This window comes from Peromyscus maniculatus, chromosome 15 (genome assembly GCF_049852395.1).
Source record: "Peromyscus maniculatus bairdii isolate BWxNUB_F1_BW_parent chromosome 15, HU_Pman_BW_mat_3.1, whole genome shotgun sequence".
Lineage (NCBI taxonomy): Eukaryota > Metazoa > Chordata > Mammalia > Rodentia > Cricetidae > Peromyscus > Peromyscus maniculatus.
The window spans coordinates 43,064,784-43,084,440 of NC_134866.1; the positions used below are offsets into that span (position 1 = coordinate 43,064,784).

The 19,657-nt window shown below is 38.5% G+C and overlaps 1 protein-coding gene across 7 annotated transcripts in view; it reads left to right on the forward strand.

The window, feature by feature from the left end:
* Ddx4 (DEAD-box helicase 4) overlaps positions 1 to 19,657 on the forward strand; it is an 80,377-nt gene that overhangs the window by 29,361 nt on the left and 31,359 nt on the right. For 5 of the 7 annotated variants that reach the window (XM_076551884.1, XM_042261557.2, XM_042261556.2 and 2 more), the window contains 4 exons: positions 1,070 to 1,147; positions 5,177 to 5,254; positions 7,905 to 7,955; positions 12,903 to 12,962. In XM_076551884.1, coding sequence (XP_076407999.1) covers positions 1,070 to 1,147; positions 5,177 to 5,254; positions 7,905 to 7,955; positions 12,903 to 12,962 — 267 coding nt within the window. The remainder of the gene's footprint in view (positions 1 to 1,069; positions 1,148 to 5,176; positions 5,255 to 7,904; positions 7,956 to 12,902; positions 12,963 to 19,657) is intronic. The other 2 variants (XM_042261558.2, XM_042261559.2) reach the window with 1 other exon arrangement.

Genomic DNA, 19,657 nt, shown 5'->3' on the forward strand with positions numbered 1-19,657 from the left:
AAGATGATACAGTGTTAGAGACCGTATTATTTAATTTAGAGAGTGCTGTAAAACTTTCCAACCTGTGGGTTGCATATTTGGCTTCCGGTTGCTAAAGCATTGTCAGGCCTCCTGATATAAGGGAGCAGGATAGATGGTAAAATTATTAAAATAGGTCCTAATTATGATGTTTGTCCAAAAACCAACCGTTTAGGCCAGACACTGCCATACTGTCAAGAGCATGAGTTTCTTTGGCATCAGAAAACTAATTTATCAAAGTTCCCAAGAGAATGAGAGCTAAGTTTCAAAATAAAGGATCGCAATCTATTCTGCTGCTCCTAACCCCTCTCCTGTAAAATTTTTATTGGAGCTGCCCACCCTCCCTGCACGTGTACTACTACTACATGCTGTAGAATTAATGTGTACAGGAACATGGCAGACTCGGTCTTGAGGAAGAAATGAAAGCATGGCAGTCGTCTTTGGCTTGCTTGAAACAGGCTGAAATGTGACTGCTGCTGTACAGTGAAAGATATTTTTTATGGTAAAATGTACATAACAGTGACCATCTTCACCATTATTTTTATTATTATGTGCATAGTGTGTGTGTGTGTGTAGGCCAAAAGATAACTTTATGGACTAGGTTCTCCCTTCACTCTTAGGTGTTTGAAACTTTAGGGAATCAAACTCAGATGGTCTTGTACAGCAAGAACTTTCTAGTTTCTGAGTCATCTTGCCAGCCCTGATCTTTGCCATTAAAAATTAGAAAAGATTTACTTTTATTTATGTGTATGGGTGTAATTTAACTTTGAGGAAGTATCTCATAAATTCCTAATACTGGCCTAGATCTTACGTTGTAGGGAAGGTTGTCTGAATTTGTCACCTTCCTACCTCAGCTTCTCGGGTAGCTTGTCTCTGTCACTTTTCTTGTTAGTAAATAAAATCCCTCTGGTATGTGTGCGGCACATTGAAAAAGCTTTCAATTTGTGTGTGTGTGTGTGTGTGTGTGTGTGTGTGTGTGTGTGTGTGTGTGTGTGTGTGTATGTGTATGTGTATATATATTTGATTTGCTTTGAAATGTTATTTGCTTTAGAAATGGAAGATGGACCTTCTGGAAGAGATCATTTCATGAGAAGTGGATTTTCCTCTGGAAGAAATTTGGGAAACAGAGGTAAGTGTGGTCTTCCTATAATCTGAACTGTTGACTAATGACATAGGGGCTTTGACTGGCTGTTTATGCAAAATTAAGTGGGCTATAACTCAGTGGATGGAAGGTTTTGTTGGTATGATGAATGAATTTTTATTTAATGTCTGGTATGTGGGGATCAGCTAACTTCAAACACTGTCTAGTATAATCCATGCTGGCCTTAACCCACACTGGCCATAAACTCTCCATGTGTGTAATAGAGTGCAGACAGATATTGAACTTGTGACCCTCCTTCCACAGCCTCCTAAGTGCTGGTGGTAGAGGCCTGTGCTACCACATCAGAGAATGCCAGTGCGCTTTACTGCTGTTTTGCTTCCTTGGGATAATGAGACATAGTTAAGTTGACTGACTACATGGACAGTTGCTGTTTAAGTTCAGATTTCTGTTTCTAGGAACTGATGTGAGAAGAATGTTTGTAAAACCTTTGGAGGATAGAATAAAAGGACCTCCTTGAGTGTTAAGTTTTCTTAACAAAAACCAGTATGGAAGATAGCTCTATTAGCTTATCAATATTAAGTTTAAGAAGTTATTTTACCAAGGTTGAATTTATTTATTTATTTTTGAGACAGGGTCTCTGGGAGCCCAAACTGGCCTTGAATTTGCTGTGTAGCTGAGACTGGCCTTAAACTCTAGTCTCTACCTTCCAAATGATACAATTATAGGCATCACTAAGCCTGGCAAGACTGGATTTTAAAATTGTATTCTTACAGCAATCAATACTTGCCATGTGTGGTGGATCCTGTAATTCTTGCACTTGACAGGCTGAGGCAGGAGGATTTTGAATTTAAGGCTGCTCTGGACTGTACTCAAAACCCTGTCTCAAAACAAATGAACAAACAAAAAGCTAGAAACACTTGGGTTTGTAGATATTAATAGAGCAAAATATCTTCATTTTTCCATAATTTAATAGTTTATATTAAAGTGCTGAAAACATTTTGTACTATGTTTTATTATAATACAATAGCCTGTTATTAAAATTCCATGTTAACTTTAACCTGTATGAGCCTTTTATCTTTCAAGGCATAGCATAGCTGGTACTGTTTGGTAGTTTTAAAACACCTAACACTCATTCTTAAATTGGTCTTTTGAAAAACTTGATTGAATTTTCAGTTGCTATCATAATTAAGGTATTTCATTTGACATCTGGAAAATCTTACTTCTTATTTATATACAGACACAAATTTGAATTTTATATTTGAGTATATTCTTTCTACTAATTGTTAATATAATCTGTAAGTATTAAAGTACATTTTGTTTTTAAATGTTTACATATTAAGTTATGTTGCTGATTTGGATCATGTAATTAATTTTTTTTCATTTAAAAGACATTTCTTTAAAAGATAGTTTTACTTTGTCTACCTTGGACTTGCTATGTAAACCAGACTGGCCTTGAACTTGAGTGATCCTTTTGCCTCTCTCTGCCTCCTAAGTGCTAGGATTATAGTGGTGTCCCACCACACCCAGATAGATCATGTAATTGGGTGAGCTAAAAGGTTCCAGTGTTGGTTTTTCTAGCTCCTACTAACAGTAGAAATAGTTAATATCTTAGTATTATATTTAGGAGAGAATTAACAATGTAGTTATATTTTCAAATTTTAAAGAGGTTACATGATACATTTTGATGTGGGCTTCTAAATAATTGAGTAGAAGACTATACTTGCAGGGATTTATTTCTTCCTTCCTTCCTTCCTCCCTCCCTCCCTCCCTCCCTCCCTCCCTTTTAGTGCTGGGCTTAAAAACATGCTGCTGTGCCTCACCTCAATACTTTTTCAGTGAGAAAATGACCAATGTAACAGGTTTTATCATAAGTTATTTTCATTGTTTTAGTTTGAAATACACTTTTTTTTTTTAAAAAAAAATCAGAACTCTGTGAGTTAGGTGTGGTGATGTACATACATAGTTCCAACACTAAGGAAGCTTAGCAGTACGTGGGTTCAGAACCAGCCCAGAGCTGCGCAGTAAGATCTGCCTCAAACAAAACCAGAAATCCCTCTTGGGTGAATGCCAATAGCTTTAAAAATTATCTTTGTACTTTGTGAACTCAGAAGTTTATAGATTCATGAGTGTGTTTTTTCCTTATGACTGACTTAGCATTTTATATGGTTTAATCGTGGCAGTGTTGTTTGAACTTGTATAGTTCAAAGTGTGTTAATGTGTTTTTTATTTTATTCTTAGAAATGCAGTGTACTGCTTAGCTTTTTATGTCTTTCAAATGATGGCTGAAATCTTTAAATTCTTGAATTACATACAATCCTTAAGATACGATGAAAATACTCCACTGTTGGACTATGTCATTAACACATGATTTTTGGAGTTTTGAAGGTTTCTTTCATAATTTCAAAACTGGAATGTTACAGAGATGAGTAGGACAGTTTATAGGGCTCATGGAGAATGTGTTTTTCCAGTTGTAGTGTAGAATAACAGTGCATGCTGATTTGGATGTCTCTGTTGCTCCTTTCTGTTCCAGGTAGAGAGGGTGGTAAGGTGAGGAGCTGTGTGTGTGTGAGGAGGGGGGGTACTTAAACTACACTGTATGAAATTCTGTAAGAATATATGAAAATACTGTAAACAATGACCGACTGTGCTCCTTGTCGTGCTATCTCTGACTTTAAGATTATTTGTCTTTTATGAGGTTCTTGGCAGTGTTGCCCAGGCTGGTCCCAAACTCCTGGGATTAAAGGATTCTCCTGCCTCAGCCGCCTATGTAGCTGGAACTGCAAGTGTGTCCTACCTAGCAAGCTAGCTGGTTCTTAGTGGTAGAGAAACACGTGGAACATTACAAAGAAGGGAGTAGTGCTATATGGAACATGGAAGAACTACACGTGGTTTGTTAGAGTGCTAGAAAAGACTTCACAGGGTAATTGGTCTGCTGAAGGGTGAAAATTTCAATAGGGAAAAAACAGGAAGGCAGGGAATGCCTTGCCAAAAGGAATATCATATAGAAAGGAACAAAATACTAGATGTCCAGTGCGGAAATGGGTTTTTTAGTGACCTGGCAAGATGACTCATTTGCTCTATGAGTGTGATGCCCTGAGTTCTGTCCCCCAGTTCCAGAGTGGAAGGAGAAGATAAACTGAAAGCTATCTTGTGACCTTTCACGTATGTGCCATGACATGGGAGCGCGCGCGCACACACACACACACACACACACACACACACACACACACCAAAAAAGCTGGGTGTGGTGTCACACACCCTTAATCCCAGCACAGAGAAGCAGAAGCAGGTGTTTGAAGCTAGCCTGGTTTACCTAGTGAGTTCTAGGCCAGCCAGGGCTACATAGTCAGAATTCGTCTCAAAAAGAGAATGAAGGTAGGACGCTGGCAAGGTGGCTCGGCCTAAGGTGCTTTCTGCTAAGCTGACAGCTGAGCTGGGGTCTCCGAACCCACACGGTGGAAGGATGCAGTCCATCCTCTGACCTTCACCTGCATGCTCACACAGAACATAAAAGTGTAAAAAATGTTTCTAAAGTAGGAACTTCGGAAGAGATAAAAGTATTAGGAAAATAATAGAACAATTAAAACAGAACATAGTGCGGAATTTTCCGTAGTGAAGATTATCGTGTGGACTGATACCTTGGGTATATGTGGACTGCTTTGGGTATATGCAGTGTTCTACTTGTCTTTTTAAAAGATTTGTTTTATTATTACTGTTTGTATGTGTATGTGTGGGTACACATGTACTGCAGTGTAATACCTTGGGCTATCGAGGTGAGGAGGATTCAATATCTAGGAAATCATAAAGTGAATTCGTGATTAAAGGTAAAAGAATGAATAGACCTTACATTTTACCACTAGTAAATTTATGATTTTTACTTTGGACTCATAACTTGAGAATTAAAAAAATAACTTGCAAGTATATTACTTATTTTTAAGTCCCTTTTCTATTTTCTTACTGTCTGTAAAAGTCATCTAACCCTAAAGATTCATTTCATCCCTATTTGTTAATGACACAGTTATGCATATTAAGAAGTTTAACTATGAACTTTTTCAGATATTGGCGAGTCTAGTAAAAGAGAGAACACACCTTCAGCTGGGAGCTTTGGAAGAGGAAAGGGTTTTGGAAACAGAGGTAATTTTTTTTTAGAAAATAAAACACATAAAGAATGTGGCATGCTAGAAATTATGAGGATCACAAAGTATTTTCATTTAGATATAGTATAAAAGCCATGGTTTGTGCTGCTTTGGGTATATGCAGTGTTCCACTTGTCTTTTTAAAAGATTTGTTTTATTATTACTGTTTGTATGTGTATGTGTGGGTGCACAGGTACTGCGGTGTATGTGTGGGCGCACGTGTACTGCAGTGTATGTGTGGGCGCACGTGTACTGCGGTGTATGTGTGGGCGCCCGTGTACTGCGGTGTATGTGTGGGCGCACGGGTACTGCGGTGTATGTGTGGGCGCACGTGTACTGCGGTGTATGTGTGGAGGACATGTACTGCGGTGTATGTGTGGGTGCACGGGTACTGCGGTGTATGTGTGGGCGCCCGGGTACTGCGGTGTATGTGTGGGCGCACGTGTACTGCGGTGTATGTGTGGGCGCACGGGTACTGCGGTGTATGTGTGGGCGCCCGGGTACTGCGGTGTATGTGTGGGCGCACGGGTACTGCGGTGTATGTGTGGGCGCACAGGTACTGCGGTGTATGTGTGGGCGCACGGGTACTGCGGTGTATGTGTGGGCGCACGGGTACTGCGGTGTATGTGTGGGCGCACGGGTACTGCGGTGTATGTGTGGGCGCACGGGTACTGCGGTGTATGTGTGGAGGACAAAACCTCTCCAGGTATTGTTCTCCCCTCCCACCCTGTGGACTCCAGGGATTGACTTGAGGTCAGCAGGCTTTTGCAGCAAGCACTCGTACCCTGTTGGGCCATCTTGCTGGTCTTCCACTTGGCCTTTTCCTCTTGCTTTAGTATCACTGGTTCACTAGACATGAGCCCCAATTCTTCCCTCCTTTACTACTCAGTTCCCTGGGGAGACTTGTTTATACCTCAGTAGGAGAACCTGTGTGCTCATCTGTAGCTGAGCAAAGGAAGACCAGGAATGTATGGGTGGGAGAGCTTCCCAGTCTTTTCCGAAACTGAACGCTGACTCTTCCTTAGGACAGGGATGAGAGGAGCAAGCAGCAGTTGAGAGCGGTGGAATAGTCATTTTCTCAAGCAAATTCGATGATTGCAAATGCTTAAGTGGCAGTAATAATTTAAAACATAGGGTTTTTGTAGAAATAATATTATTTTTTAGGGATTGTATCTATCTTTTGAAAGGAAGTATCTGCTAAAGAATTTTTTTGGTCAATCATACAGTGAAGCTCTTGGGTACTTGCTCTTATATGAGAATTATATGTTAAATTTCCATGGTGTTTTATTGCTGGGGGGCCCCTTAAATTTGGTTAAACCTGAGGATGTTAAGTGACTTGAGATAACATGTATATATTGTGTATAAATTGAACAACTGTACAAATAATTCATTAGTTTTTATATTAAAGAAGCTTAATTGTAACTGAGTACTTTATAATGTAGTTAAGACCATGATTGATAGGTAGGTATTTATATTGACATTTAATTTTATGGTATGTATCCCCACATAGCTTTTCTGTGTGTGAGAGAGAGTGGGACAGGCTAGGGTGTCTCACTATGCTGTCAGGTAGGCGACTAACTCGTTAATTCAAGTGATACTCTATAACCAGCTTCCGAGTAGCCAGGGCTACAGACATGCACCACCATACCTGGCTCCTTGAGGATTTTTACACTAAAGACCATTTTGTTAAGAGTCAGCATTTTGGAGACAGATCCCTCTCTGAACCCAGAGCTCACTGATCTGGCTAGACTGCCTGGCCAGCAAACCGCAAAGATCCTCTGGTCTTGCTTCCTCAGTGCAGGAGTTAGAGGCACACACCATTGTGTTTTTTCACTTCCTTTTCAATGTTCATTTCAGTGCTTTTTCTGAGTGGTGCTGGATTTGAACTCAAGCCCTCGTGCTTACGTGGCAGGCACTTTATCGTGAGCTGTCTCCTCAGCCCCAAATTTGAATTTTTTTAAATTTTTGAATAGAAAGTCAGTAATGGTTATAATGATACATATTGTTGTCTTACCTGTGTATATATAGAGGAATATAGGGTATTTGAGATAATATAAAATTTACTGAAATGTCTTTTAAACTTAAAAGAGTAGAGCCAATAACTTGATGAAGCAGAAACTAGTATAATTTGAATTGGTTTTCATACTGTATCTGTATATGTAGTTGTATAAGTTTATCTCATTTTGAATGTCATCATAACTAGCTGTCCCTGAAAAGTATTTTATACTTTTTTGAGACAGGGTTTCTCTGTGTAGCTTTGCGTCTTTCCTGGGACTCAATTGGTAGCCTAGGCGGCCTCAAACTCACAGAGATCCGGCTGCCTCTGCCTCCCAAGTGCTGGGATTAAAGGTGTGCGCCCCCACTGCCCAGCGTATTTTATACTTTTAAAACATGTATATGCATGTTCTGTGTGTTTCTGTACACATGCCATGGAGGCTAGAAGTGGGCATCCGATCTCTTGGAGCTGGAATTACAGGCATTTGTAAGCCACCTGCTGAGTGCTTCATCTGAACCCTTGCCCTCTGATAGATCTGGAAGCACTCTTAACTGCCGAGCCAGCTCCAGTTCTGAAAATCGTTTTTAAAACTGTAGTAGAGGTAAAACAAATTCTTTCAGAAAGTTGAAGTTTCCTTTTGTATTTTGTATAGGTTTTTTAAATAACAAGTTTGAAGAAGGTGATAGCTCTGGTTTCTGGAAAGGTAAGTTGTGTTTTTGTGGCAACTTTAAAAACTACAATGTTAGAAACAGGCTAGAGAGATTCAGATTGGCAGTTTTACTCAGGGCCAGCACTAAGTTATGCTATGCTCAGTTTCATGAAGCAACTACAGGGACCTTAGGCAAGGATGTAGACAAAGAAGTCGGGCATCTTTAATTTGGTACTTTGCTACTTGCCTTAGTTCTATCAACAAAGTACAGCCATTGAAAATTGTTACATCTGTACACACAGGTACAGGTAGTAGAAAAAGGTAAGGCAAGAGTTAGAAGTCTACTCTAGGGAAATGTAGTTGCCCCAAGCCTGATGATCTGAGCTTACTCTCCAGGACACGTGGCGGGAGGACAACTGATTCCTGAAATTTGCTCTCTCACCTCCACGTGTGCCTGTGGCTCATACAACCCCTCAGACATACATAAAATAATTAAGTAGATTTAAGGAAAATAAATTTGAAACCACGTGTAGCAGCTCATACCTTTAATCCCAGCATTTGGAAGGCAGAGGCAGGTGGGTCTCTGTATGTTCGAGCTAGTCTGGTCTACAGAGTGAGTTTCCAGCACAGCCAGTGCTTCATAGGGAGACCCCTCCTTGAAAAAAAAAATCAATTTAATCCCACCCCAGTGTAAGTGCTGGAGCTGTTTAAACTCCAGGAAGTCTAAGAGGAAGATGGCTAAAATGTGATTATCTCTTCAAAGTAGAGCCATGTTTAAGGTATTAATACTCTGGAGAAGTAGAATAATGTTATCAAAAAGTCAGCAATGCTTTCTCAAGTCTGATGGACAAGGTTTGTGTGGGGTCTTATATATAAAGAGCATCTCTGGTGATTCTAATGTGCCTTTTGTTTGAAAACCACTGACCTGTAGAATCCTCATGACATTGGGTTCCAGAGCTTATTCACTTCTTGGCCCTGGTTACCTGCTAGTTGAGCAATATTAAAAGAAATTAGTCACTCTAAGCCTGTATTTATTACTCTGTAGACTGGAGACCATCCATTTTTTGTGCTATTTAGGCTGTTAGTAAAAGAACAAAGTACAATACTAATATTTGTGGTAAATATTTAATAAATGTCATTTCTTTTGTCATTAGATACTTGAGGTTTGACTCTTGAATGGAGCTCAGTGGTAGTCTTATAGGCACAAGACCCTGGGTTCCATCTCCTAGACTGGAGCAAAGAGAATGGGTGGGGAGCTTATTTTATTATATGCTTTGATTCCCAAAGTCAAAACCAAGACTAGACACAATCTCTTTAAAAATTGAGATTGGGCCGGGCGGTGGTGGCGCACGCCTTTAATCCCAGCACTCGGGAGGCAGAGGCAGGCGGATCTCTGTGAGTTCGAGGCCAGCCTGGTCTACCAAGTGAGTTCCAGGAAAGGCGCAAAGCTACACAAAGAAACCCTGTCTCGAAAAAAACAAAGAAAACAAACAAACAAAAAAAAAAAAAAACAAAAAAAAAAATTGAGATTGGCTAATTGTTGCTTTTGAAACATGGACTTACTCTGTAGCCCAGGCTGGCCTTAAACTGGGCAGTCCTCTTGGCTCAACTTCCTGAGTGCAGTGCTGGAACTTTAGATAAGAGCCACCATACCTGGTTTAAATTGGATTGTGTGTATGAAATAAGACAGTTTCTTGTAACCATTCTTTTTAACCCTGCCCCATTCAAAAGAAAACATATAACATAGAATTAATATTCATGAGGGAAAAATTCACTTAAAATGTGTCTACTTTTGAGTTCTCTAGTTTTGTTTTTGTTTTTTTTTTTTTAGATTTATTTTATTATGTACACAGTATTCTGCCTGCGGGTCAGAAGAGGGCACCAGATCTTATTACAGATGGTTGTGAGCCACCATGTGGTTGCTGGGAATTGAACTCAGGACCTCTGGGAGAACAACCAGTGTTCTTAACCTCTGAGCCATCTCTCCAGCCCATTGAGTTCTCTAGTTTTAATCTAATTTTAACTTCGGTACTAGATGTATTAGTTGTGTTTTCTCCTCATGTGACAAAAGCAACTTAAGGGAGTTTGTCTGAAGAAGTCGGTGATCCGTGGTGGTGGTGGTGGTGGGAAGGCCTGGCAGTGGGAGTGTGAAGTGGCTGCTTCTGTTGTACACACAGTGAGGAGGCAGAGAAAAGGATGCTGGTGATGCCCGGCCCACCCTTTCTTTTTCTTCAGCTCAGGACTCTAGTACATGGGTAGTGATAGCCACACGCAGGGTGGATCTTCTTCCTTCATTTTTTCAGACTCTCTGGAAACATCCTCACAGACATGCCCAGAGTTGTGGTCTTACATGATTCCACACCCAGTCAAGCTGACAATGAAACTTTACCATCGTAATGATCAAGATTATTTCTATCGAACCACAAGTTTTCCACTTTCCCCATTTGAATCCTTTCTAGCAATTGTGGGTCCAATAACAGCAGAGCATAAATCAAGTTCTCATTATGCTAAAGAGAGCTTTTCCCCAAAATGGCTTTTCCTTTTGTCTATCTCTGATTTCATTGTTAATTAACCCCAAAGATGAAAAATGACACCTACAGATGAAATTCTTTCAGACTCACAGTTACAGGCAAATCTAGGAATGGGTGAGCATCACCATAGCACCTTTGCTTGCAACACATGGGGTGTCTGTGATTCTTTGCCCAGCTTGGTATAGTGTAATGATCAGGGCTGGAGATTTTGGAGTTGGGTGCCTGAAATTTGAAACCCAGACCATCCTGGGAGTTGTAGTGTCTTAAAAACATTATTTAACTTTTTTTTAAAACATCCTCTGTTTATAAGATGAGGAGTATAGCCATTGGACACAGATTTTGTGAGGGTTAAAGTTAATTCAGCAAAGCAGAACTGGGTGTGATTGCCTGTACCTCTAGTCCTAGCTCTAGGAATACTAAGATAGGAATATCAGGCCAGGCATAGTGGTTTCTCCCTTTAATCTCAGCACTTAGGAGGCAGAGGCAGGTGGATATCTGTGGGTTCAAGGTCAGCCTGGTCCACAGAGAGAGTTCCAGGACAGTTAGGGCTACAAAGAGAGACCCTGCCTTAAAAAACACAACACAACACAGCAAAACAATACAAAAAGATAGGACAGTCACTTGTGCCCAGGAGTTTAAGACCATCCTGGCAAATGTAGTAAGACTCTGTTTCCGACAGATAGGAAGGAAGGCAGGAAGGAAGGAATGTATTAATGATTTATTTAGAACAGTGCCAGGTGCATAAGTTATACATGACATCATTTTTATACCATGCAATTAATAGGTTATAACTATTGAATTTTACTTAATTTTCATTTATTCTTGGTTTTATCTTCTATATCCATAAAGATCACTTCTTATTTTAAACTTATTTCTAAATGGTTAGATTCACAAGAAGTTAGAAAAATAGTATAGAATTGATTTTTCTCCAAGTTCTCCTAATGCCATTATTCTATTTTACCTCTTAAAGTGACCAAACTAAATACAGGTTGTTTTAGGGGAATAATTGATGAAAGATAATATAAGACCCCTTTCTTTTTGCCAGGTCCTAAAGTGATCTATAGGATATTTTTCAAATACAGATGTGTTACAAGCTCTCACCTCATTATCTCAAAGTCAGTCTTTCTAAAAGCCCTTTCTTTTTCAAATATATTTCTTAAATCTTCTTTTCGAGAAAGTTGTGCTAGATGATTCTAGGAATATATGCTTGCTGGACAATGGTGGCACATGCCTTTAATCCCAGCACTCCGGAAGCAGAGGCAGGCAGATCTCTGTGAGTTCAAGGCCAGCCTGGTCTAAAAGTCAAGTTCCAGGACAGCCAGGACTGTTACACAGAGAAACTTCATCTTGAAACACACACACACACACACACACACACACACACACACACACACACACACACACATAATCAAAGAGGGACCTTCAGCTAAGTATCAGGATCATGTTTAAAAAATATAAAACAAGGAGGCTGGAGAGATGGCTCAGAGGTTAAGAGGACTGGCTGAACTTCTAGAGGTCCTGAGTTCAATTCCTGGCAACCACATGGTGGCTCACAGACATCTGTAGTGAGATCAGATTCCCTCTTCTGGTGTGCAGGCATAGCGTAAATGCAGATAGAGCACTCATGTATATATAAAATAAATAAATCTTAAAAAATATAAAAAAAACCCCATTAACTATGCAGTACTTTTGTGCACGAGTTTAGATGATCGCCTGTAAGCTGTTTGGTCACTTGACATCATTGCCATTTGTTTAAAGTTCTTGAATATTGGACCTTAATGACATGTAAAAGATACCTTGAAACTATCTCTGTATTTCCCAAATATGCCTTTGCTGTAACTTGAAGAACTTAGTGTTATATTAATAACATAAAACTCTGAGATTGGAGCTTAAGCTTTTATTTTCACCCGGTTCACTTGGGTGTCTTTCAGTGTTGTGATTGATCCTCACACCACCGTTAGAGAAAGTCTTGGAAGTGTACTGGCACTGTCATTAAAACAGAAAAGCCATTGGGTAATTGAGTGAATTAATTAGGGAAAAGTGAGGAAAAGTTTGCATGGATTTAAGAAAGCACCACTGTCTAGCGTTATTAAGAATGGTAATTACAGAAAAGGAAATGAGGGCATTTCAAATAGAACAGTCTTGTGTCTCTAGTAGCTCATGAATGCTTTTCAGAGCCATATGATTACTTGTGGAAGTTTTTCTTTTTGTATTTTTTTGTCTAGCACAACAGTGAGCAAATAGTCTGTGCTCTATCATACACTTAACATTAAATATTGACATGCATAGACACTCTGTATAGGGAATTTACCCTGAGCAATGTTTTTATGTTTCTAGTAAAATTATTTTAAGAAATGCAATGTTTATATTTCAGCTTGGAAAATATTCCTATTAAGTTCTATTCTGTTCTTTAGCTTTTATGCCATTAAAGTTACTTGGATGCTATTCACATGTTATGTTTCTATTCAAGAGTCTAATAATGACTGTGAAGACAATCCAACTCGGAGCAGAGGGTTTTCCAAGAGAGGCGGTAAGGAGGATGCATTGAACAGTTTGTATGTAAGACAAAACTGAACTGACAAAACCAACTTTAGAAAGGCTAAAAGAAAAGAAATGAAAGCCTTTAAGAAATATGTTGGTATATGCTCCCTGCTCCTAGTCCTTGAGCAGCTATTTGAAGGTCCACCTCTAATGTCATTAGATATTTGGTTTTTTCCTTAGGATCTCAAGAGAGATGTTTAGTGTCTTGATCAATCACAATTTAGATGAACTGAGAATGAATTTGTTTCTGAAAAAGGTCATTAGAAATTTGGAAGAAAAGCTGAAATAGCTCAGTTGGGAGGGCGTTAGACTGAAGAAATTTGGAAGAGGCAAGAAATTGCACATTATTTTTTGTTCAGATCTCATTGATAGTCCATCATTCTTTGTTAATTCTATCTCTAATGAATTTGAGGTGAGATGGTATATTACAATTATCATTCATGCTTTTTTAATATATAGAGAGACATGTTAAGACAATAGCAGCAATACCTTCAAAGAACGCCAGTGAAATTATGATAGAGTACTCACTTGAGTACTCATCTATGCATCTCTGTAATAAAAGCTTTTTTGTTTGGTACTCCATCAAACATGTCCCAAACATGATGTTTGGGAGCGTCTTTTGTTTTGCCTTTGAGATAATTAGCTGACTGAACAGTATGCTTCCCCTCCCTCCCCAGTGAAGCTATCACTCAGTTTCAGATTGAAGAAAGGCTGTTTCCTAAATTAAGCCTTATGATAATTTTGCAAAGATATGATAGTGGAGAGAAAAACAAAATTAAAAAAAATTCTCATTGAAAAAAAACAAAACCACAACAAAAACAACAGTGCTATCCATCAAACCCAGGGCCTCCTGTGCTCCCTAAGTTCTCCACCACTAGCTGCCTCCCCAGCCCTCATTCTCTTCCCCATTTCTTTATTTCCTTTTTTTTTTTTTTGTAAAATACTTTTTTGGTGGGTTCCCTCCCCCTCTCTTCCAGACAGGGTTTCTCTGTAGCTTTGGAGCCTGTCCTGGAACTCACTCTGTAGCCCAGGCTGGCCTCAAACTCACAGAGATCCGCCTGCCTCTGCCTCCCAAGTGCTGGGATTAAAGGCGTGTGCCACCACAGCCCAGCCTTCCTTGTTTCTTGCAACCAGTTTTTTTGATACCAGCTGTTTGGAAAAGATTGTTCATATTTTAAATATTCTGATTGTTTTCTGGAGAATGATGAATGTTTGTGTGTAGCCATAAGTTTCTCCGGTCCTGTCTGGACCCATGGTCACACAGCCGCTTGTAAAATAATCACTCAGAGACTTAATATTAATTGTAGATTATATGGCCTATGGGTCAGGCTTCTTATTAGTGAGCTCTTATAACTTAACCCATTTTTATTAATCTGTATGTGGCCGTGGCATTACTGGTCTGCTGGCATCTTGTTGCTCCTTCAGTGGCAGGCTGGTGTCTCCTTGACTCATTGTCTCATCCTGAGTTTGAATGTCCCACCTAACCTTATCCTGTCCTGCCATAGGCCAGTGTAGCTTTATTTATCATCCAGTCAGAGCAACACATATTCACAGCATACAGAAAGACATCCCACAGCATTTGTCTTACCTTTAAGTCAGATTAATTCGTATTTAAATGAGGAAGCCAGAAGTCATTTGGAGCAGTCTGTTCGTGTTTCTGACTTAAAGCAGTGTAGGATGATTAGCTGGGACATAGCCATTTTCTAGGGTCTTCTTGATTCCTGTTCCCTGGAGACATACATATTTTAGACTAGGAAGCTAGCACATGGCCACTCAGTGAATGTGTGTGTGCTTATTTTGTAATATGATATACATAATATATTACTAGGTAGCTCAATACTTAAGAAAACTGAACACCTCAACTTATTCACCACACCTAAGTTAAGAAATAGAAATTACTAGCACCTCAGAAAATCCACTTTTTATACTTATCTTCACTTAGAAACAATGCATTCTGAAGGTTAATTTTATTCTGACTTCTAAATGTATAATTTTCTCTCTCTTTCTGCTTGATATAAAGGGACTAATATAGCAGGTGCTGTTTTGTTTTTGTTTTTTTTGGCTCCTGTTTAATGTTCTAGGAGAGCCATTTATGATATTGCTCTTATAGATCATTAACATCGCTGAAAATAGTCTTTTTTCCCTACTAATAACAAGTGTTGGGGTTGTTTTCAGTTTGGGACTACTATGAAAGTGATGCAGTGAACGTTCTAGTATTTTTGTACATTGGTATACATTTAGGAGTAGAATTACTGGTTAATGGGCTATGGAAAGTTTTAGCTTTAAAATACATTATGAAACATTTCAAAGAGTTTATAATGCTAAGATATCCCTCACATCTATACGCTTTGCACTTTTCCTTTTTCATCTGAACTGAGTTTTTTTGTTGAACCTCCTTATGCTTTTAGTTTTCATTTACTTTTGTATATAAAGTAGGAGTCAGAGGCAGACAAAATAGCTCAGTGGGAAAGAGTACTGCACAAGCTTCTAGGTTTTCTAGCCACATTTTCTGATTTTCACTATGGAGTCCTTAAACATCTTCCTAATTGAGTTATTGGTATTTTGTGATGCATACCACTTTTCTTTGAATTAATACTTCATATATTATAAAATTTGCCAGTTGATTTCAGTATGTTCACTCTGTTGTACAACTTTGGCTAATTCTAGAACATGGAACAATGTGTTAAAATGAGTGCAGGATTTCTTTTGGAAGAGAATGAAAATATTCTTTTCTGAAGATTATTACCATGCGTTATCAGAAACTGCTAATGAAATATAGGCCATATCTCTTCTTACCTTTGAATTCAGGACTCATTACCTCTAGAATGTACTGTTGGAACTGAGCTTATAGCTCAGTGGTAGAGCATGCATGTGGCCCTGAGTGTGATTCCTAGTACTGTTCTTTCCAAATGATAATGTTACTTAGGAAGTAACATTTAAAGTAGTTAATTTAAAAACAATTTAATGACTCAGAAAAGTAAAGAATACTCTGTTATGAATGAACATTTATGTATGGATACCTATATTTAGCAAGAACATTTTTCTGCATTTCCTTCAAAGCCTGGAAAAACTTAAGAATTATGGGATGGTAGAAGATGGTCTACTTTATATTTCATCTCCCCTTAACTGACTGATACTGGTTTATATTCTGTCCATATTTTGATAAAAAGTTAACATATATCTGTCACTACTAATTCATTATATTTTAAGATACCTGCTGGGTATGGTGGTTCACATCTCTAATCCCAGGACTTGAGAGGCTGAAGCAGAGGATTGCTGTAAATTTGAGGCTGGACTGGGCTATAGAGTAAACTCAAGGATAGTTTGGAACACATAGGAAACCAACCCTTTCTTAGTTTCCATGTTCAAGAAAGTGTCAGTCTGTTTGATTGAGTGTTAATTTTGTGTTGTCTGTTCTTCCGTCAATCCGTTTATTTTAACAAGGTAATTGTTAAGATTATGGGACCAAAGAGCTTGTGCCGCTTCTTTAAGGTAGTATTGCCTATCTTGAGGGAAGGCATAACACCCATGTCCCTTCCATCTCTGGTTAATATTCTGATATAACTTGGAACTGGCATGAACTCTGGAGGAGCAGGGCGTGCTTCTTTAAATGCTTGCTTCTATTCTGTGTAGACATATAACGTAAAGATGCTAAAGGTGCCAGAGCACAGAGGAGATAGATTGGCGACCCAGCTTGTACTTAGAGAAAAGAATAGTGTGACTGAAATTTTAAAGCACAGCACATAAGTTAAACAAAAACGAATCAAAAGTAGATCTGAGAAATTATAGTGGAAATGGAAAACAAAATGTAGTTAACTGATTGGAAACTGAGTAGAATGTCTGCTTGCCCACCATATACCTAAATATCTTCTAAGAGAAAACAAGGGGAAGGCAAACAGGAAAGATGACTGACTATTCAAAGGGAATAGATAAGACTTCTAGTTAGTCATAAGAGTTCTGAGCAAATTAAATAAAAACAAATTCCTAATCTCATGCATATATTGAAATTAAAGTGTTTCAAAGGTTGAAATCACTGGAAAGGGCAGGGATACATAATAGTAAGTAGGTTACAGTATAGAATACTATATTCAGATTGTGGAGGAATAGCTTTGAGTCCAGATTGCTGTGTTCAGATAGTTAGGTGCCAGTGAGAAATTATGCTATTCAAGTAAAAACAGTATTTAACACTTACAAGGTATTATAGATAATACTACAAAAATAACTATGAAATCAAAGACAGAAGAAGGCAACAAGAAGCCTGGCGGAGGAGCGAAGCATCAGTGAGGAGTGCTAATGAGAGGACTGCATATGTAAAGGCACATGGCTGCCAAGGCTGATGGCCTGAGTTCATTCCTGGGACCCACCATGGTAGAAGGATAGAGTCACCTGAGAAGTTGTTCTCAGACCTGTGCGAGTGCTGTGACATGCATGCAGCACCCCCATACACACATACACACAAAATAAAGTAGTAGAGTTTTCCCAGGGGCCTGCCCTGAGAAGATTCCTCCCAAGGTCCTGGGGGAGACGCTATGTCCAGCGTGGGGTAAGCTGAGGGAAAATAATCTATGTACACCACGTTCTTTATTTCTTTGTCCATTTACTTTATTTCTCTAAGACAAAATTCTGTCTATAGAGCTTCAGCTCCATCCTCACATACAGCTCCTCTCTGTACCTACTGCCTGTAACTAACTAAGCTCCTCTGCTTTCGTCCTCCATCTTTCCTTCCTTGCCCTTTATGCCTTTACTCTGCCTTCTCTTCTCTCTGGCCACATGGTTCTGTCTACCGTCCACAGAAATTGCCTTGTCTCATGACCACACAACTCTGCTCTGGCCAGGAATCCTGCCCCATCCTTCACTCCACCTAGATATGCGAAAACCTCCTTTGTTCTGAGTTAATTGCTCTGGAATGTCATTTTCCCTGTCTAGGGAAGAGAGGTCTGAGCTTCATTTGCACAAGAAACAAAACTACGCATCTACAACCAGCCTGTCTCCTAGGCCCTGCCTGGATGTTACCTGGTGGATCAGCAGTAGGTCTGAGAAGCTAAAAACTGTTTGTCATATAGCCTAGTAGTGTATGGGCACACAAGAATTTCATGGAAGACAGCTGATATATTATCCAAATATTCCTTGATAAAGGGCTTCCTCTAGAAAAACGCCTTGACTTTTCTAGGTGTAGCTTTAATGTCCAGCTGAGTCTCTAATACATTCTTGTAGCCCACTGCAATAAAGTGTAATAAAACAGTGATAGGGCAAAAACGTATGAAACTGGTAATATATGGTGATCTTAAGTAGAAGCTGCATAGACTAGCAGTGATGGCTTAGGGGTGTTATAAACACTAAAGAAGTAAAATACTATGAAAGATGAAAGATTTAGGTTCATTGCCAGCTTGGAAGGAAACTAAAAGTTGCTTTTGACTAAAATTGAAGGATAATCAGAGAAAAGACAAAATAAAGTGTATGCTTTACTACTAGAGACAATCCAGTAGGAGGGCGGAACTCAGGAGGAACAAGGTTATGTTGAAACTAATTTAAATATTTTCTGAATTGATACAGAGAGAGGGAGAAATAGTTTTCTCTAAGGATGACCCTCCAATTGGTAATCCAATTCTAATTGGTCAGCCCTGATTTCATTCATATACATACAATACAAGTAGCACTAAACAGACTATGCAGTTTGTATTTTTATATTTAGGTACATGTATATATTATAGATAAATAAAAAGAGACCATGATTTTGAGAAAGAGCAAGGACAGGGTACCCAGGAAGTATTGGAGTGAGGAGAGGGAAAGTGAAAATTGATAAAATTCAATGAAAAAAAAAGTTAAACCCCTCAAATAGTTAAAAAAAAAAAAAAAAAAGCTGAAATACCAGATTCCAAAGAAATCAGTTTTTACAAGGAAGGGTTTTTTTTTTTTCTTTTTGGGTTTTTTTTTTGCATTTGGCAATAAAAAATTGATCTTTAAAAAGCATTTCCTTAGCTGTTCATTAATTAATTAGAACACTAAAGGAGAAAAAACAAAACTGAAAAAAAAACCTCAGTGAAGACAAAAAAAATAACAAAAGCAGAAACAACCATAAGATGGTAGAAATAAAAATCTGTGTGTCAGTAATCATAATATTGGTAAATATATTCATTGATAAATTGAAAAGAGAAAGTTAATATTAACTAAAATTTACTTGATACAGAGATGGGAAACAATATAATTTAGAGTATTAGGAATAAACATAAGGGAAAATTCATAAGTCATAGTATATTTTAGTCCCATTTTCCTCAGAAATTAGGAATGAGCAAACCACTAAGGATGTGGATTTGAATACCAGCTAACAAGTTTCATGTAACATTTCTATTTGGAATAATAGATTCCAAAATCATAAATTAGATGCTTTCTTAGCATATATTGAAATCACATACAAATTAATCATTTAGTAAGACCAGATGAAACTCAGAAAATATGTTACAGAATTTGTTATTGTTTCTCTTACTAAATGAAGTACAATAAAAATAAAAAATTGAAAGTATAGCAAAAGCAGAAGTCAGAAATAGAAGTCTGAATTTCTTAGTTTATGAATAGTCTATAGTGAAAATGTATTTATTATCTAACACCAATATAAAATAGATCATAATGTCTGAGATACAGCTAGTTTATTGCATGGGAAGCTAGTGAACTGAGTTCCTGGAGGAA